Source organism: Schistocerca nitens, chromosome 2 (genome assembly GCF_023898315.1).
Source record: "Schistocerca nitens isolate TAMUIC-IGC-003100 chromosome 2, iqSchNite1.1, whole genome shotgun sequence".
In the NCBI taxonomy this organism is placed as follows: domain Eukaryota; kingdom Metazoa; phylum Arthropoda; class Insecta; order Orthoptera; family Acrididae; genus Schistocerca; species Schistocerca nitens.
Genome location: NC_064615.1, coordinates 368,455,112 through 368,476,998, shown reverse-complemented (window position 1 = coordinate 368,476,998; position 21,887 = coordinate 368,455,112). Strand labels below are relative to the sequence as shown.

At 43.7% G+C, this 21,887-nt stretch overlaps 1 protein-coding gene across 2 annotated transcripts in view; it reads right to left on the bottom strand.

Moving 5' to 3' along the window:
• Positions 1-18,909, bottom strand: part of LOC126236190 (Golgi-specific brefeldin A-resistance guanine nucleotide exchange factor 1) — a 321,970-nt gene extending 303,061 nt beyond the window's left edge. For both annotated transcript variants that reach the window (XM_049945293.1, XM_049945291.1), the window contains exon 1: positions 18,677-18,909. In XM_049945293.1, the coding sequence (XP_049801250.1) occupies positions 18,677-18,793 (117 nt within the window). In that variant the 5' untranslated portion in view covers positions 18,794-18,909. The remainder of the gene's footprint in view (positions 1-18,676) is intronic.
• Positions 18,910-21,887: the final 2,978 nt, after the last annotated feature.

The window sequence follows — 21,887 nt, the reverse complement described above, 5'->3', positions numbered from 1 at the left end:
GCGCTGTAGATGGGACACACCTTGGCGGAGGAGGAGAGGAACTGGGTTTCTTTGTAGCCTTCTTGGAAGTATGATGTTTAGATGAAGGAGGAACCGATGGTTGTGAAACTGCGGTACGTAAAAACTCTTCACGGGTATGCTCTTTTTTCGAAGACTTGGTGTCTGACTTTTGGGCTCGAGATTTAGCAGAACCCGACGAAGGGTGAGCCATAGAGTGGGCAGGCGAAAGTGGTGAGGTTGAACGGGCGATCTTTGCGCTGGCCGATCTGACGACCGTGGCACTAAAGACGAGGTCGCAAGTCTGCGTGGCCGCCTCCTTTGTTGGCCGAGGAGAAGCAAGGACAGTGATGTATTTGCCTGTCTGAGGCACGGTGGGCTGTCGACTGGCGAATAATTTTCGAGCAGCAAAGGTCGACACCTTTTCCTTCACTCTAATTTCCTGGATGAGCTTTTCGTCCTTAAAAACGGGGCAATCTCGAGAGGAAGCAGCGTGGTCACCCATACAGTTGATGCAGCGAGGGGATGGAGGTGGACAAGCACCCTCATGGGCATCCTTGCCACACGTAACATTTGGCCGGATTGGAACAGGACTCGCTGGTGTGATTGAGCCGCTGACACCGATAGCAACGCGTAGGGTTTGGGACGTAAGGGCGAACGGAAATTATCTCATAGCCTGCTTTGATTTTCGATGGGAGTTGAACTTTGTCAAATGTCAAGAAGACAGTGCGGGTTGGAATGATGTTCGTGTCAACCCTTTTCGTAACTCTATGAACAGTCGTTACGCCCTGGTCAGACAGGTAGTGCTGAATTTCTTCGTCAGACAATCCATCGAGGGAGCGTGTATAAACGACTCCACGCGAGGAATTTAAGGTACGGTGCGGTTCCACCCGGACAGGGAAGGTGTGGAGCAGAGAAGTACGCAGCAATTTTTGTGCCTGGAGGGCACTGTTTGTTTCTAACAACAGGGTGCCATTCCGTAATCTGGAACAAGACTTTACAGGACCTGCAATTGTGTCGACACCTTTCTGAATAATGAAAGGGTTGACCGTGGAGAAGTCGTGACCTTCGTCAGACCGAGAAACAACAAGGAACTGTGGCAACGATGGAAGAACTGTCTGTGGCTGAGACTCAGTGAACTTACGTTTGTGAGCAGACATAGTGGAAGGTGAGGAAACCACTGCGGAAGAATCCCCCATGATTACCGGCGTCTCCGATGGCGCGCTCCTCCCTTGTGGGGGTCCTCACTGAGGGCACTCCCGCCTTAGGTGATTGTTCACACCTCAGGTCACACCTCCCGACAAACGGACGGAGGGACCAATCGGCACTTTCGGAAGGTATCAGCTCGGGTAATCACCCCTCCCTGGGCCTGGCCGTTACCAGGGGGTACGTACGTGTCCTATCTGTCTACCCGGGGCGGGGAATTACGTGTTACCCCGTCACCGGCTACACATGGAAGTGCGTGGGTCGGCCTTCAGACATGCACAGGGAGGAAAAAAGAGAAAGGGAAAGGAAAGAAGAGGGGTCTCAAACGCCGCAGCGGAGAAAAGGGCAAAGAGAAGAGGGAAGGAAAGGAGAAGGACAGAGGAAGGACGAAGACTTGCAAGTGTTGAAAGCAAGGAATTTGTAACAGTTTCGAGCGTCCGTCTCCGGACGTAGGCACAAACCATACTCCCAGAGGGGGAGAAAGGGAAGGAAAGAACCAGAGGCGAGGGGGGGGGGGGGCGAAGATGAGGGACGGGGAAGGATGCGGAAAGGGAAGGTCCCATGCTCGCTACGCACGTGTCCACAAAAGAGTTGTGGACCCCCTGGGGGGTCATCTAACCTGTGACAACCACTTGTCAGGGTACTGTGAAGACAGAGGTGGAGACCACCAGAATGGCAGCACTGTCAGATGAAGTAGCCCAGTGTTTTTGGCTCTACAGCAAACCAGACATAGGAGGAACCCCCTTTTGTGGTTCTCAACGGTCATGGAGGCTGGTTGGTTTCTTTGGAGTGAAAGGGACTAAACTGCAACGTTATCACTCTTCATCTGTTAAGTGGCAAACCAAGAGGCATTAAAGGAATGAGGCAAAAGGCAAATCCTAAAAAGCTAAAGTGTAACTAAAACAAAAACCAAGATAAAGGGCCAGAAAAAATACAGCACAGACAAATAGTTAAAAGTGAATTCATGACAAGACATTCAAACTGAGAAATGAAAAAGGATAAAGAGAATAAAAAGGTGGTAAGGTTAGACACCATTTCACAAGAGAGCAGCGCAGCTTGGGCAGGAGACGATGTTTTAATTAAGAGGGAACCTTTCTTCATCCAAGAGATTGCAGCAACTCCCCATATTCATCTTCAATAAGTGTGACAAAAAATAAAGGCTTCGGGGCCAAAAAGGTGTCCCCATCAGTCCCGGTACAGAACAGATATTGAGGGGAGGGTAGGAGGAGGGGGGGGGGGGGGGAGGACTTTTCCTCCTTGTCGCCAATCCTGCATGGCCAGGGAAGGGAACATGTTGGGACTGTATTTCATTGCATCATACGAGGCCTTTCCATTCGAAGAGACTACTAGGACCATGCGACTACAGCAGGAGAAAGTTTAAGTCACTTCATGTTCTAACTATCCACCATAGTGCCATCCACTCTAAATGGGAGTTCTCCCCATGGGTGCCACCCAGCCACAGCAATGGCTACCAGGCCAGTAATCCGTTGCTGGGAGTCCCCATGCCCCAGTAATAACGGGCACATACTCCATGGCGTACATGGTGAGTGTGCAGCACAGGCACCAACAGTGCGATCCCTTTGTGGTCAGGGAGCTACCATCGTGCAGGTACTTGATGACAGCCCCTCCCACAAAATGGGACTGCTACTGTGCTGGGTTCTGAGCATACTAAAACAGGAAGGAAGGGTACCAGGGTTAAAGGGCATAGACGCAGAGCATACACCACAGTGGGCAACCTCCCCTGCATGACGCACACTTCTGTAAAATTTGGGAAAGTTGGCAGGTCAAACCCAAAAATGGGGACCATACAATTATTAATGGAAGGTGAAGATAGTGCCAGGAGTGAAACTGGAAATCAAGACCAAAATTATGAACTAAGTCCAAGCAGGGCCTGCACCAAAAGGACCATCTGACGGAAAGTCAGAAGACTTAAGACAATCGACATGTAGGTTGACAGCACAGAAAGAGAACGTAGTGCTGCAAAGGCTGGGATCCCAATGGTAGCCAAGCACATTCTCACCAAAGAGCAGTGAGCCCCTGGAGTGAGAGAGGGGAGGGGTGTCGTGGAGGTGGATGAGATCATGTCAGATGGATTGGCTGTGAAGGCTTAACTCAATGGTATTTTAGGTCTACAGCAGTCTATTGAAGTCGAAGTGATAGAAATTGCACATCCCATTTCATTTCAGCTGCGGAGTACAGTTCCAAGATCATAGTGTGTGTGTCAAATTGTTGCAAGCTGAGGTCCATCTTTAACAGAATCCCACATGTAGCTGTTTTTCTTGCTGTCATACCTTCATCTCAAGTCCAATGGCAATGGAATAACAATGGCTGTCTCTGAGACCCCACTGATACTCAGAAATTTGGGCCTACACTTGGGTTTGTGCACACCTATTTAGGATCACAACTGCCCATCCTGAAGGGGGGAGGCCTTAGAAAATATAGGCTCAACAGCTGTAGTCTCTCAGCCGGCTGGGAGGCCATATCCAGTGGGTCACCACTGATGTGGTAGAAACATGAAGATTACAAAATTTTTAATAATAGGAATGCCCCATGATCCAGCCTTACTTGATCTGAAAGATAAGAGGCCTCAGACAAGAACAGTGCTTTTCACCCATGACCTCGGTTGAGTTAACATTGATATTACTGTCTTAAGTGGTAAATTTACAGAGTTCAGTTCAGGTTATGACATTTTCTGAAAGGGGAAAGATAAGAGAGTGTCACATTCATGGTGCTAGAATCATTGGTGAATGATCATCAGGTAACTCCAACTGTTGCCAGTGAAATAATTGTGTGTCTCAGAATCCCACTCTCTGAAGGCAAATTTATGACATCTCTGCATATGCTTCCACCTTGGATGCTGGGCTAAACCATCACCAAAGCACGACCTAGAGATAAACTGTTATTACATGATGAATTCAAAACCAGAGCTGCTAAAGTTAATTAATTACAAAGCACTGTGACGGTTGGCCTATGCGCTGAATGTGAACTCTCTATTACTATCACTCAGTTCTGCTTACCTAACCACTACAAGACCACTTGGATGCATCCTCACTTAAACCACTGGCATATCCTCAATTATATCATCACTAAGCAATGTGATAAAATTGAAGTCCTTGTTACCAGGACTGCAAGAAATGTCGATGACTGCTGGACAGATCATGAGTTCCTTTTTGCCAGCTGAGGATCTCTATCCATTGCAAACCAAAAAGATCCACCCACAACCCACCTAAGTGGAAATTCAACACTTCTGAACTTTAAATTTACTGCTACAGATTACAGAAAATCAATCCCAAATAAGCTGGTTCATCATCCAGTCAGTACTAATTATGCAAATGAGGAATGGGCCACACTTCAGAAAATAATATTTGAGTCTGAGGAAAAAATTGGTTTTATAAAGAAAAAAATACAAAACTTGTTTGATGAAAATAATGAAGAAATTATGTGTCTGGCCAATATCAAATGAGAAAGCCCATCTATCCTTCTTCAAGATCCTTCTCCCAGTGTGAAAAATTACATTTCATGAAAGTTACAGGGAAAAGCAGGCACAAATTAAGGAAAACTGATGGCAACAGAAAGCAAAGAACTGTAAAGACTATCTGATGCCCATGACCTGCAAAACTTGTGTCCAGACATAAAGGACATGTACAGACCAGTTCGATCCTCATCAAGAACACTGAAGACTGCTGACAATTCCATCACTTTAACTGACAATGGAAAAATCTTAATGCATTGGAAGGAACATTTCTCAGAGCTTCTAAAATGTGCCTCCAATGTTGCTGAGGACTTTCTTCACAATGTCACTCAGCAACCTCAACAACCATGGATGGCAGTTCCACCCACATACAGAGACTATCAAAGCACTCACTCAACTAAGACCACGAAAAACTCTTGGTCCTGATAACAGCCCTCTGGAATTGGTACTAAATGGAGATGTACCCTCAAAGAATATACTTTTTACACTCATCCTCTTAATTTCTTAACCCCAGAAGAACCTGTCGACTTTAAGAATGCTGCCACCACCATTGTCTTGAAGAAAGGCAGCCGTAGTGTATGTGTGAACTACCGTGGTACATCGCTGCTGCCAACTGCAGGTAAAATTTCCAGTTCTATTGAATCGACCAACTCATTTCAGAGAGTATTTTGCCTGAATCTCATTGCAGTTTCTGAGCCTCTAGAGGCATAACAGGCATTATGATCTGGGACAGACACGTTAATGAGAAATGAAGAGAGCAACAGAAGCCTCTATATTTAGTTTTCTATGAGCTGGGAAAATCCTTTGATTCAGTATGTGAATCTGCCTTGTGAAAACTACTGAGACACTTTGGTTGTTCTGAACATTATGTGGAATTGGTTCAAGTTCTTCATGATAGCACGGTTGCACAAGTTCTTCACCATGACTCTGCATCCAAGTCGTTCCCAATCACTGAGTGTTCGAAACAAAACTGTGTGCTTGCTCTAACACTCTTAGCACTGTAAATGGCTGCCATGCTGTATGAATCACCTCCAAACAACCAAAGCGTGGAGATTAAGTTTTGTTCTGATGGAGGTCTCTTCAATCTCGCAACATTTCATTCACAAAATCTTACTCAGGTCACAGAACTACAGTATGTCAATGACACCTCTTCTACTCTAACATCTGTACTGTTATAACAGTCATTGAGCTGCTTTATAACTGTGTGTAATTGCATTGGTCTTACCATCAAAATGAAAAAAACGAAGGCTTTCACAACCTGCCAACCACATACAGTAGACAAGAGACATCTTTTCAAACAGTTCCTTTACTCTTTTTACAACTGTAATGATTCAGATACATTTAGTATTCTGTTACTGTTAATAATTCATTTCTAAACTGATGGTCTCAAACATGGGTGTGGTGTAAGTATTAATTCAAAAAAGTATGTAAAGTGACACAAAATGTTCCATTTTTGCAAAGAAATGTGCTTGCTTAAGCAAGACCGTATGTTATCATTGACGGGAAAAAAAAAAAAAAACAAAGAAAGACTAGGGATAAGATCCTTGCGGGTATAAAAGACTGCTGGCAGTGATCGGACCATGTGTCCATTTGCCAAACCCACATTCAGCTGTGTAAGAATGCAGAGTCTCCTGACTAACATTGAATAAAATGTTCGAGTTTTCAGCCATGACAAGTGATTAAAATTACATGAGCTTTCAACGAAGCCTTCCTTGGCTTCTCTCAAGTAGTATGAAAGCCAGTGGGCTGCAGGTACACCCAGGGGGAATATCACAATCTCCAAGGTGATTCTACATGTGAAAACAAACAAAAAAGTCCTATGAACATACGTCCAATTTTCGATCATTATGGAACTGGAATGGGTTGAAGACCACACACATCCACAAACGATTATTAAAATAAATGGGAATAGTACTTACCAAAACACTGTGCAGCGCTGCAGTGCACAGAATAATGGTGGGACAGATGACTGATCCATCCTACAAGAGGCATTCAAAAAGTCCCCCACCCATCTAAATGCACTTGTCAACACATTGGAGGGTGTGTTGTGTTGCACATCGATCATCATCTTGGCGGGGTTTAGCACAGGCAAGAGTCGGTGGCGGAAGGAAAAAGTTCTTCATGTGCATCCACCTTCATAATGTACACCTCTCTTTAATAAACCCCATAAACAAAAGTCAAACTGGGTTAGATTGGGTGATCTGGCAGGCCAGTTAATTGCTCCACTACGGTCAATCCACCGTTGAGGAAATTTGTTATTCAGATATGAGGATACTTGTCTGGCATGTAACATATGCAACAACCACATTTCTGGAATATTGAGCTCGTGGTTAATGCACTGTGTACTGGTGGTGGGACACCATTGCAATAATGTTTTCCCTTTCCTCAACTGACTAGATAGCCTCCCGTTCTGAAGTTACACATACACTGGGTATGTGTTCCAAATTCACGTAATGTTTGAAAAACTCTGGAAAATTCCCTGGCACAGGTGGTTTGTCAATCAGGGAAACATCTCTGGTATATTGTCGCAGCAGCATGGGTATTGCCATTACAGTACCTGTACTCAAACATGTCTGTGTATTCTGCATAGTTGAATGTACGTGACGTGTTTGTATACATGGACACAATGTAACTTTCCCAATTAAACAAGACTCAAGAACTATATGCATACGGCCTGATGACTTCTTGCTGACCCAACTCAGGATTGCACACTGGATATGCTTGCAGCTGTTGCCTCTGTGCAATGTCACTGTGCTGCCATCTGTTGGAGAACCCCCACACCCCTCGTAGGGTGGATCAGTCACCTGTCCCACCATTACTCTGTCCACCACAGCACCTATGCAGCACTTCGGTAAGTAATACCCACATCTGTCTTTATATACATTCATGGATGTGTGTAGTCTTCAACCCACTCCAGTTCTGTATGGATCAAAGACTGAACACATGTTCATAGGCCTTTTTCGGTTTATTTTCACACGTAGAATCACCTCACAAATTATGTGATATTCCTCCTGAACCACCCTGTACACTAGCTGCTGGCTGTGATGTCACTGGTGCTCACAGCATCACCATGTATGAGTGTACACTGACTCAGTTTTCGACTTACCCGCCTCAACCATGCAATTGCTGGATCCTATGCTGAGCTGAGCTGCAGGCCACTGTCTCTATTCAGTGTGTTATGGTGATTTTTATTCCAATGCTGCTTTAATGACATAGTTCCTGGAACTGCTGGTGCAAGCCATGACACAGGTTCATCAAATTTTATGTGGTGACCATTTCCTAAAGCATGTTCAGCTAAAGGAGATTTTTCGGGGTAGCATAGGCAGTACAAGCTCTCATGCTCCTTCCTCGATTGTTCCACAGTGCATACTGTCTGCCCGATGTTAAGACGGGCCACACTTGAAAGGTACCTTGTAGACCACAAGCATTCTGGGACCGGCTACATCTTTAACTGGTCTCAGTAACTGACTGTTTTTTGTTAAGGTCTGGGATTGGGTCTAACCTGCAGCACTTCACTGTCCGCCACCCCCACCATACTATCACATCCCTCGCCCTAGCCTACTCCGAACCCCCACCCAGTTGCCATTACCATCATGCACTGGTGCTGCTGCTCGCACTGTGGTTTCAGTTGCCTGAGACTGCAGTCGTGGACGAGTTTCATTTTGTGTTTCTCTCTCTCTCTCTCTCTCTCTCTCTCTCTCTCTCTCTCTCTCTCTCTGTGTGTGTGTGTGTGTGTGTGTGTGTGTGTGTGAGAGAGAGAGAGAGAGAGAGAGAGAGAGAGAGAGAGATTGTTGACAAGGGCCTTAATGGCTGAAAGCTTTAATTGTGAGAGCCTTTTTGTTGTGCTTATCTGCGGCTCAGCATCAGCCGTTATATGGTGAGCAGCACCTACTCATAATAATGTCAAGGAGAAGGATGAGACAAATCAATGGCCTGGAAACTGCTGATTGAAGCACCACCAATTAAAATGTTGTCAAGGGAGATATTTTCAATACAAAGGAGAGCTCTGTTAAAAGACATCAACTGAACCTTAATAACACTACATGTTCCCACAACAATTGATGGTCCTGACCAGCGAGAGATGTAAACACATATCCCACTTTAATCATGGTTTTAGAGCTGTTAGTGTGAAAATAATAGCATCATGCTACTCCTGAAAAATAAAGAGAAACAGATGATGATAGGTCATTGGGGTAACGAACTTTAGGACCTTGAAATAGACTGGTTCTAACTCCTGATCTGTCCCCTAACCAAGGGTGGCTGGGAGGGGAGGTGCAGAAAACATGGGGACCACATCCTAACGAGGTTAGGCAGATGCATTCTAAGTGGTAATCCTATCCGAGGATATGTGACAGCGGGCTAATGACCCTCGTACATAAAAATAACTTGATAAGTTTGATGATCAGGGAATTGCGAGATGGTGATTGCGCAAGTGAACAAGAGTCGGTATCACTGGAAGTGAAGAAGGAAGACCACTGCTTTAGCAAGGAGACTGTCTTAAGTACTTGTCTAGAAGAAGCCAGTGGACAGTCTTCCTCCACAATGAAGGACTGGGTACAAGAACTTCAAAGCTGTAGGTGCTGCTGAGCCATAAAAATGGCAACCGTAGTCGAATGTGGACAAGACCAGGGCCCAGAAAATATGAGTAGCACGAGCTTCACCCCAGGAGTTGCGGACAAGGAAGCAGAAAGTGTATAACTTTTGCATGTAGCTAGTCTTTAGTTAGTGTATATGAGGCAGCCATGAGTCTTTTTAATCAAGAGGAACCTCAAATATCAGGAATGTGCAACAATGCCCAAGAGCTGGATATCCAAATAAAGTTTTGGGTCAGAATGGACTGTCGTACAACAACAGAAATGCATGACTTGCATTTAGTGGGTTTACGGTCATGAGAAACAGTCCACGCAGAGGCAATTCAGATGGTTGGTGGGTTGGTTGGCTGGACAATTAAAGGGACCAAACTACTAGGTCATCAGTCCCTTTTTCCTTGAAAAGACAGGTCTACATTACTGCCCATCAGAGATGGCCTACTGCGCAAAACCCAGCTGAAGGACACCCCAAGGTCTACCAAAGTCCAACGAAGGCTAGATAAGGGACAAAAGAGAAGAAAGGTGGACATAGGAAGAAAGGCAGTTGAAGTGCCCCATCTAGGAAGCAGCTGGAAGTCCCGACAGCAGAGTGCAATGAGAGGACAATGTCCCCCACTCCTGCCACTTACCAGTAATACCCCACTCAAATTGCCTAGGAAAGACCAGCAACATGGATAGGGCAAGAGAAGTGCACATGGACAAAAGATGATCAAGTCGAACAGACTACATGAAAGGGGGAAGGGGTGCGGAGGAAGAGTAGAAGAACAGGTAGGTTGTGGGCCGGGCTGGGCCACCAAACCCAAAAAACTGTAGTCTGGTCTGGGCAGAGGAGGCAACAGTGTTCTGCCAACTCTAGAATGAGCCCATAACATTAGCTGGCCCTTTCTTAAAGAGAGGTAAAAGCCCCCCTTCATGAATAAAACATAAAACTAAGTCAGTCGCTGAGGCACTGTCTCCTAACAACAGGGGTAACGAGTCTGGGAGATTAAGATTCCACCACTAGGTGGCTCGGTTGGAACAGTCCAGCAAAATATGGACCATCATCAAACAGGAACCATGACAGTGGGATGGGTCCTTGCGATGGAGACAACTAAGAGCCAGACAAGTATGGCTGATGCGGAGCTGGCAAAGGACAGGAGAGTCCTTGGGAGAGGCCTGCATGGAGGCTAGTCTCCTTTATCATCCTTATTTTGTTTGGTGGAGTCAGAGTGAGCCATTCCACATTACAGATCTCTAAAACTTGATGGCATAATACCAATCAGAGGTCAGTTTCCAGAATACCGGTCTCAAAAGTCTGTTTGGTGGTAGCCAGTTTGGCCAAGCTATCATCGAGTTCATTCCCCAGGATCCCACCACAGCCTGGGGTCCAGATGAAGGTCACCATTCAGATGGTTTCTTAAAACTGTCATTTAGTCAAATCTACAGATTGATAGGTATATCATTCACAAAAGTTGTCATCTTACAGCACAGGGGTGACCACTGGTCTGAAAGATCACTAGTCCACTGATAGTGATGAGAAAAGTAACACTCCATACAGAGCCTCTTCAAATGGGATAAAAACTGACAAATTTAGGGTGTCTAGTGAAGGAATCCCCAATTTCAAAATTAAATATCTCTAAAACTAAGATAGATACATGGATGCTTCAAAAAGGTATGTTTGTGTTATAGCTGTAAGAACTTTATATGAAAGCTATGCATAAGTTTTTAGTTAGTTCGAAAAGCTGCAAGCAGATGGCACTGTGAAGCTCACACATTATCAGCATGTACAATTAAATTAAACATGTGCAAACAGTCAGTGCAATCAAATTGAGATCTTTTCTAAATGTCCAATATGCAGGTGGTAGGAAAAAAAAACAATGAAAATTGCTATCACATCCTGTACTGTCGCCACAGAAATGGACCCAGATGCCACACAGACTGCCGATTCAACCTCACACAACATGGTGGGGTGGTTCCAGCAGAGTGTGTCTTTCAACACGCCCCACAAAAGTGACCAAATTATTCATCAAGAAAGAGAAACAACTGTTCGGAGTGATGTGGTCTGATCCCATCTTGTGTATGAAACACTCAGTGCCGTATCGATTCTGCTACGCAACAAATTGTACCAAAATTGCAATGTAATGTTCACTAGTGATCATTTCTCAGATGAAAAAAGGGCCAATGATGCATCTGCTGCCTACTACAGACTAAACAGAAACTTTGGGAGAATACAGTGGTTTTGCCTCACAAATAAGGATTTTTGTAATCCCAAGTCACTAATTCTGTTTCCTCACGACTCCATTCAGGTAGAAGTATATTTCATCTGTGAACCAGATGCAGCCAATGTCAAATGCTTGATTATCAATCATTGTGAAAATGTGGTATGCAAAGTCAGCCGTCTGTCACACAGCTCATACAGTTATGGACTGGTGGCTCTGGATTTTGAATGGAAATGTGTAGCTCCATCTCAGTATTTTCTGCATACTGGAATGCTTCAAACTAGTCTACTGCAATTCTTCAGATAGATTTTGTTGGATTTTGCTGAATAATTCCAGAAACCATGGCAACATTTTCAGGAGTAGCTATAATTTGCCTGGGGCCGACATTCCCCCCTGGATTGTCAGCCACACTGTCTGTCCATTCTAATTTTTGGAACAGCTTGCCAATGGTTTTTGCATTGCATCCTCTTGTAACATTACACCATGTTTGACAACTGTGCCTTGTTGCTGTAGCACTGGGTTCTAACCTATGGTATTCCAGCACCAGAAAAACATGTTGTCCAAGGGAACAGATGATTCCAACCTGTTCCTTCTGTACACTAACTTCCCTTCAGCTTTCAAAGGTGGACCTTATCACCTTGAGCTGTGGAACACTATCAATAGGCTCTACATATTGCGATTACAGTGCCATCTGTTAGCAGCTCTTTGAACTATTTCGAAACTTCTGTATAAAGTTCGTATAAAATTCTTACAGCTTTCACCAATTGTTGCACTCATCTATTGACCTCAGTTTTTCAGATATTTAATTTTGAAATTGGGTGCTCGTTCACTGGTCACCCTTTAGAGAACAGTAGGGTGCCTCAAAAGCCTTTGTCATGGAGGGTAAATAAACTGTGATGGCACTAAGGAGTCATATGCCTTATGTAGAGCCAGAAAGAATGCAATGAGGTGGTGGTGTTTAGAAAAAGTCTACTGGATTGCTGTTTACAAGCTAACCATATGGCTAGTTGTGGATCACTCCTCTCAGATACCACACTGATAGGGGGAACAAAAGGCTGCGTGATTTGAGAACCCAGCATAATCAACAAACTACAACCCTTTCCTGCAGTTTGCAGAGTATGTTGGTGACACTGATCAGTTGGTAGCTGATGATACATGTTGGATTTTTGCCTGGTTTAAGGATTGGGATGACACCATCTCACCATTGTGAAGGGAAAATGTCTTCTAACTAAATACAGTGGAAGATCCTGAGCAGACAGAATGTTTGAGTAATGTTCAGATGTTGGATCATCTGATTATGAATTTAATCAAGACTTGGAGCCACAGTGTGTGATGTTTCAAGAGCCTAAAGCAGTTCCCCACCAGAGAAAGGTTCATTATTTAATTCAGTGTGACTGGGGTGAAAGACAAGGAGATGTCGTCAACTTCTTGTTTACACATTCAAAGGGTACTGATACAAGCAGAGGATGCCAAATCCACAACCAAGTGGATCACAAGGTGTTCAATAAGAACTGATGCATCATAACATATACCATCATTAGTAAGATACCTAGAATAGTTGTATCTCTTTGGTGACCTACAGTACTACAGAGCTTGGCCCACACTGAGGATGGGGGAGGAGACTGCTCCAAGTGTTCCCTCTTACTGCATTTAATTAGACAGTGAGCCTTAGCACAAAGCCATTTAAAAGGGAGGAGACTAGTCTGAAGGATGCTGGTTGAGACACTGCAGGGTATTCCGATGAACTTCAATAGTAGTTGCAATGTTTTGGTTCACCATGGTAGCTGCCAGTGGTAGAGATGGCATGTAGAAAGGAAAACAGCAGTTCTAGGAACACAAGTGATTATGTTAGAGATGTATAATCCAAACTTGGCACTGTAATCTGATACAGAGGAGGCAAAGATGACCGCACAGGTATACAACTGCTGCTTTTCTCTTTGAAGAATCTGATCTGAGGATCTGTCTGGCAATGGCAAGGAAGTGATGAGATCACCAGGAAGTAGTCATGCGACAAAGATCACTGTGTAGATACCATTGTGATAAAGCCACAAGACTGACAGAGGAGATTTAAGGTTGATAGGTGAAAAGTGCCATGGGCAGAACTGAAGTGGGTAGGAGAACTGTCACTGAGGAGACACAGATCAATCAGTATGTTCTTACCAGATGAAGTAGTGCTTATCTACAGGGGTTGTGCACATTCCACAGGTAGGAGAAACGGGAGGGGGACGAGTTTTTTGTTTAAGGTGATCATTTCAAGGTAAGTAAGCATCCTGCCAGATGGTAAATAAACGTTTCACATAATGATCACTGGGCGTTTTAGAACTTGCACTGCTAAAGCTTCAAACACAGTATGTAGGTGTATCCTACACTGATGTGATTTGTGTGAACCAATTCCTTACTTTGATCTCTTAGGGCCAGTACAGTTCTGATTATGTATGTTAACCTCAAAGAGTTGGGGAATGGTCGTCAGTGAAGACTTTCTTGGAGAACAAAATACAGATCACACAACAAGAGGAAACTAGTTGTAGCAGTTCTGAAAAAAGGATTAGCAATATCCACCAGAGTAGCCTTCTCCCAAGACTAATTGTCTTCACCTTCTTCTCTTTCACAACTTTTGGCAGCTGAGATTCTTATGAGAGCTTATCTAGTAAGGATGTAGGAATGGAAGAAGAGCAGGCATACCTGGAACCCAAAATCCATGGCTCCCTCAGCCAATGGCTGGTGTTGGGCCTCTGGTCTGTTAAGTTTCCAGTGAGCTGGTTCCCAAGAGGAAGCTGTGTCATTGGTGAATATCAGAGCAGAAAGCTGTTTCTGTGGCTGAATGAGGGGACTGGTTCTCAAAGATAAGCATGCAAGAATCAAGAGTCTGGAGGACCTATTGTCCCACCTGTTAAGTTTACTGGCGCGATACCAGATGTCGTCGTTTAGAGAGTAAATAGACCAGGTACTACTGACCGCCTGGCCACAGTAGTGTCAAAAATAAATGTCACCGAGACTGGATACAAATCACCATCATATTTCTGAGCTTCGAAACATAAGTGACCTCCAATTCCTGAATTTTGCATTCCCTGAGTATGTTAAAACATTTCAGGGATTGGGGAGGGTGTTATTCTTGCAATTGACACAGGTAGATGAATTTTCCTTATGTGGCAGGGTTGTATGCATGCTGAAAAAACATATGCTCAAAGTGCTGGCATTTAAAACACCACATCTGGTTGGGTAACATGACTTCACATCACACTGGTAACACATGATTTTGACCACCTCTGACAGTGAATCCCCCTCAAAATGAGGATGAATGCACCAGTGTCTAACTTGTTATTTGGTGCATCTTGAGAATGATGACATACAAAATAGATTCCACATGTCTTTGAGTGCCCCCGTAGTTCTTCATCCATCTGCAGTGCTAGGTTCAAGGGGGGGGGGGGGGGGGGGAATTAATTCCTGTATCATGTTTAGGTTCTCATGGGAGTACTGCCCATGACTTCAGGGAGGGGGGGGGGGGCAAGGAATCATCATTCTTAAGGTGGAACCATGGCAAAATTTTCTACCTGGAGAGTGTTTGCGAAATACATTTTCAATAGTCTCAAAAAAAGAAAGAAAAAACTGCACACTGTCTTGTTATCTTATTTTTAATTGCTTTATACTGAGCAGGGCTTTTCTCTTTCAACTCATTCCTTTTGTCACTGAGTTACAATAGTTTAGGGGGTCATCCAAGGTTTCCTAGATTCTAACTTCTTATTCCTATTAAGTCTGTAGTTGCATTTGTATATTTTATCATCATCCAATTTATATGCTGCTCATTTCTTATGATATTTCAGCTGGTAATTCTTAAATCTGACACTGGACTTTGCCTCAATAAGTGTAGGCCACTATGTATATCAGCACCACGTTAACTATGGCTACACTTTACTTGATTCCTGTAAATATGCTTTACTGTTATACAATCAATCATACACTGAGGTGACAAAAGTCATGGGATACATTCTAATACTGTGTTAGACCACTTTTTGCCCGACGTAGTGCAACAACTCAAGTGGCATGGAATCAACAAATTGTTGGAAGTCCCATGCTGAAATATTGAGCCACATGCCTCTATAGCAGTCCATAATTGAGACAGTGTTGCCGGTGTAGGACTTTGTGCATGAACTAACCTCTCTTATGTCCCATGTCAGGCGATCTATGTGGCAAAATCACTTGCTCAAACTGTCCACAACGTTCCTCAAACCAAATGCAACCAATTGTGGCCTAGTGCATTGTCATCCATAAAAAAACATCTTTGTTTGGGAACATGAAGTACATAACCGGTTGCAAATCGTCTCCAAGTAGCTGAACATAATTTCTAGTCATTTCAGTTGGACCAAAGGACACAGACAATTCCATGTAAATGCAGCCCACACCATTATGGAGCCACCATTAGCTTGCACAGTGCATTGTTGGTAATTTAAGTCCATGGCTCCGTAGGGTCTGCACCACATTCTAACCCTACTATCAGCTCTTACTAACTGAAATTGGTAATCATCTAATCAAGAAACGGTTCTCCAGTCGTCTGGGGTCAAACCGATATGGTCACGAGAACAGGTGAGGTGCTGCAAGCAATGTCGTGCTGTTATTTCAAAGGCACTATTTTCAGCCATCTGCTGCCATAGTCAATCAACACCAAATTTAGCCGCACTGTCTTAATGGATCCATTCATCACGTAACCCATATTTAATTCTGCAGTTATTTCATGTAATTTTGCTTGTTTGTTAGCACTGACAACTAAGCTATTGCCGCTGCTCTCGGTCATTAAGTGAAGCCATTGGCCACAGCATTGCCTACAGAGAGAAGTAATGCCTGAAGTGTGGTATTCTCAGTACACTCTTGGCATCACTTATCTCGGAATACTGAATTCCCTAACGATTTCTGAAATGGAATGTCACATGTATATATCTCCAACTACCATTCCGCATTTAAATTCTTAATTCCTATCATGCGGCCCTTTTCACACGAATTACATGAATACAAATGACAGCTCTGCCAATGCACTATGCTTTTATACCTCATGTACACGATACTACTGTTATCTGTATATGTGCATGTCACTATCCCATGACTTGTCACCTCAGTGTATATTTCCCACTATCACCAGATGCCTTCTACATGTAATGTCTTCTCTTGAGAGCTTCATAATATGTGCTTGTTATTCCCACTTCATGTTGTTTATAAAATTCTAATGTTTTCTCACCTCTAATTCATTTTTCCCACTCTGAAATTACCAGCACATTGGCTTGCTTTGTGTTGTTCTCCTTGGAACCAGCAGTTTAAGGATACAGCTTTGAAAGTGTCATAAGCGACTGTAGTAGGGACTTAAGAAACTGTTATATTCTACCAACACTGAAACTGTCCTGTGTCCTACTAAGACCGATAGTGGTGTTCTGCTGCCAGCCTGTGGAGGCGCCTTAGTATCTGGCAAAGCTAGATATGTAAGATAACGCTTCACTGGATGCAGAATGGAGTTTTGTCAGTTACTGGCAATTTCTATTTAACTGTTCTAAACTGCAGAACTGAAAGTAGTTTCCGAGAAAGATAATCAGTGGTAACACTCAGGTTATATATTTCTGTAACTATTCAGAGACATTGCTGCATTGATGATGGTAGATCTCCAACCTCTGTAATCTTACAGGTTTTATATCTAGTGTGGACAAATGGGGCCTATCACCAGAATGAAGCGGTAAAAGAGGGGATGGAAGACTGCAAAACAGCAGAAAAAAAAATCTCATTTACTGCAAAAAGCCAAGCAAAATTAAATGTAGAAGTACTGCATTAAATGATGCCTTCAATACTGCTTCACCAGCAACCAACTGAACTGTCACCTTCCAATCAATCTTGGGCTACACTACAGATCAACATGTCATCATAACTATGTTTACATTTTCACATTTGTTGGCTTTGATAATCAACAACTAGTCTGCCACAACCTTAAAAAAAAACACACACACACACACACACACACACACACACACACACAAGAATTCCATTTTCTTTTTGGTTGCACACACATGTCGTCATATATCAGAACAACACTGTCAGTTCACAAGATGAAGCCAACTTCCAATACTAGATGTACAGATGCACAGTCAGCAGCTTGCAATAAAACATTTTTAATAAGGGATAAATGAACTGATGAAGTTAAAATCTTCTAGGTCATTAGGCCACATCATATTTCTACTAAAATGATCGACGTTTCAACCCCTCTGCTGGGATCTTCCTCAGGATCTTCTGGTCTCCACTACTCACTACTACAATATAGTTATATGTACTAGCTTTAAATATTATATAATTGTTCTACCTCATCAGCAACAAAAACGCAATGGTAATCTGAAACTTAGTGATCAAAGTCAGCTATCGTTTACTGCTACTGGTTGATTGTAGTTTTTTCACAGTCCAGTCTCGTCCTTTCTTTGTAAAGCTCAGATTTTACAAACATAACCACAGGCATAAGCCTTTGCTCTGTTGGAAATTTTTGCTATCGTGACACTAGATACAGCCAAAGCAAAATAATTACAACTTCAACTGATCTTCAAATACATAAAATTTTCAAATTCAAATGGCTCTGAGCACTATGGGACTCAACTGCTGTGGTCATAAGTCCCCTAAAACTTTGAACTACTTAAACCTAACTAACCTAAGGACAGCACACAACACCCAGCCATCACGAGGCAGAGAAAATCCCTGACCCCGCCGGGAATCGAACCCGGGAACCCGGGCGTGGGAAGCGAGAACGCTACCGCACGACCACGAGATGCGGGCAAATACATAAACGCAGCAGCATTTAATAGATGTACAATCACGTTTAACTTGTACCAAAAATAAACAAACAAACATTCAGGAGATAAATGTAGCAAGTTCAAGTTAGCCTCTAACTAAACTGTCCCTTCTGTGCCGGGACATAGATGACATCCATCTGCTTCTTTCAATTAGCATATATATTTCTGCTAGGGTTTGCTAACTAACTGAAGGTCTATATGAATGATAGTTTTTTCCTGTTGTAACCGTGTACCACTTATTATTCGAAAGGCACGAAACAGACGAATAAAAATGAATTGGTTACGATCCACAAAAGCTGTCAATAGATATTGTAAGTAGGCTATGACAATTAACAATACGACAGCTCTCAGACCCATATGTACAAATTATATTAGCTGCATAACAGAATATAAAATAATATTTACCTGGTATGAATGTGACGACCACCTAGCCCCTCTTCGCATAGCTGTCAGGAGTATTGTCATCTCCCCTTGCACCACATAAATGCCATTCCCAGGGCAAACCAGTTTTTTATTCTCCATTATCGGTATAACTAGACTTACCTACGGTTTAACAATAAAAAAAGGTTTACATAACAATTACAATGCTAACATTCGCACAGATTTGACACTCATCAAACGCCACCCCACAACTTCCAACTCGGTACTCGATAGCATTCTCTATTGGACAGCTGGTAATGTGACATATCAGCTGAAGAGTCGATATATGCACAGCCGATGAACATCATGTTGATATTATAATCGTGGCAGAAAAATAAACTGATATGACTGTGTATATAGTTATCGGTATGTAAATACAAAGACGTTAATGCGGATGAAAAGTTTTAAGGTACAAAACATGCATAAATAACATTATTTTTGTTATTTTTTATATCTCTCAGAGACGCACGTAGACTGTCTGCAGTTTCTGTTCCACGGAATGCCAAGTGTAGAGTTTGTTTAATTTTATCGTTTGAAACCATCAGAACGTTTACTCAACGTATCATTTTAAAAATCAAGGCGCAACAGAGTAGTTACTGGTACTGATTCACATTTGCGTAACTAAAATTTACAGAGAGATTTCAAAGATTTGATTTCATTTATATTTGGCCCTGTTAAATTAAATTCTGTACAAAGTTTGTACTGTAATGTAGGACAAGTCAGTGAATATAGTATTACATGAGCACAAAGAGAAGAAAAACAAACATTACTGTAAATGTCATAAATGCAAGATACGCAATATCACAGTCAAGTTTCCAAGAAAAACAACAACAATGAAGACAATATGCATACTAGATATACAATATTACACACGTTAGCATACAAATTACATAACTTATAGTATAATACATCTTTACAAAACTTATACATCTAAAAATTCATTTAACTTAAGAGGAATTGTTTTAGATCCATACTGGATCCATGAGTGTTGTCAGCGTCATTTTTTACATTCAGTGGGAGCTAATTGTACGTTTTTATTACAACCTGGATAACTCCTATTTGTACAGTACTGATAGTTACTGAGTCTTTATTAAGGCTTTGCTTCTGCCATGTGTTGTAACTGTGAATATCGAAGCGAGTTTGAAAAGTACACTCCTGGAAATTGAAATAAGAACACCGTGAATTCATTGTCCCAGGAAGGGGAAACTTTATTGACACATTCCTGGGGTCAGATACATCACATGATCACACTGACAGAACCACAGGCACATAGACACAGGCAACAGAGCATGCACAATGTCGGCACTAGTACAGTGTATATCCACCTTTCGCAGCAATGCAGGCTGCTATTCTCCCATGGAGACGATCGTAGAGATGCTGGATGTAGTCCTGTGGAACGGCTTGCCATGCCATTTCCACCTGGCGCCTCAGTTGGACCAGCGTTCGTGCTGGACGTGCAGACCGCGTGAGACGACGCTTCATCCAGTCCCAAACATGCTCAATGGGGGACAGATCCGGAGATCTTGCTGGCCAGGGTAGTTGACTTACACCTTCTTGAGCACGTTGGGTGGCACGGGATACATGCGGACGTGCATTGTCCTGTTGGAACAGCAAGTTCCCTTGCCGGTCTAGGAATGGTAGAACGATGGGTTCGATGACGGTTTGGATGTACCGTGCACTATTCAGTGTCCCCTCGACGATCACCAGTGGTGTACGGCCAGTGTAGGAGATCGTTCCCCACACCATGATGCCGGGTGTTGGCCCTGTGTGCCTCGGTCGTATGCAGTCCTGATTGTGGCGCTCACCTGCACGGCGCCAAACACGCATACGACCATCATTGGCACCAAGGCAGAAGCGACTCTCATCGCTGAAGACGACACGTCTCCATTCGTCCCTCCATTCACGCCTGTCGCGACACCACTGGAGGCGGGCTGCACGATGTTGGGGCGTGAGCGGAAGACGGCCTAACGGTGTGCGGGACCGTAGCCCAGCTTCATGGAGACGGTTGCGAATGGTCCTCGCCGATACCCCAGGAGCAACAGTGTCCCTAATTTGCTGGGAAGTGGCGGTGCGGTCCCCTACGGCACTGCGTAGGATCCTACGGTCTTGGCGTGCATCCGTGCGTCGCTGCGGTCCGGTCCCAGGTCGACGGGCACGTGCACCTTCCGCCGACCACTGGCGACAACATCGATGTACTGTGGAGACCTCACGCCCCACGTGTTCAGCAATTCGGCGGTACGTCCACCCGGCCTCCCGTATGCCCACTATACGCCCTCGCTCAAAGTCCGTCAACTGCACATACGGTTCACGTCCATGCTGTCGCGGCATGCTACCAGTGTTAAAGACTGCGATGGAGCTCCGTATGCCACGGCAAACTGGCTGACACTGACGGCGGCGGTGCACAAATGCTGCGCAGCTAGCGCCATTCGACGGCCAACAGCGCGGGTCCTGGTGTGTCCGCTGTGCCGTGCGTGTGATCATTGCTTGTACAGCCCTCTCGCAGTGTCCGGAGCAAGTATGGTGGGTCTGACACACCGGTGTCAATGTGTTCTTTTTTCCATTTCCAGGAGTGTAGATATACTGAGTTGCAAGTGTCAATATCCCAAGTGTCTTGGATAGATGCCAACAGAATGTCCAATTTCAAACGCTACAAATCAAACATACAGCTCGTTTCCTTATACCGATATTAAAAAATAATACCTCTTTTGCAACGTTTCTCAAGAATATGATACCACATGAGATCTGAGAATGGAAATATGCAAAATATGACAACAATAGCTTGTTATTTCTCTGTCATCATATAGTGAAATAGTTTTCTGTGCAAAGCATGCTTAGTTTACTTTCTTGAGCTGATAATCAATATGCTCGGTCCATCTAAACTTATTATCCACCACAAACTGAGGTGACTTTGCGCCGTGTAGATGTCTTTGTGCCGACCACACTGTCTGTCGAACAAATGCGTTCTAGAATTTGGGAATATCCCCACCAGAAGAGCTAAGGTGCCTAATAACTTTTTTGGATAGTACTGCCATCTGCAGAGTTATTCAGTATTTACATTCTACTTCAGATCGTCCCATCTGCATCAGTCTGACTATTTTGTGGTATGAGCCTGTTGATTGAAAACATTCTATAGTGTCTCACACAAGGAAAAACACCAGAAAACTCTGGTTAGTACATATATTTGCTACATTATTTA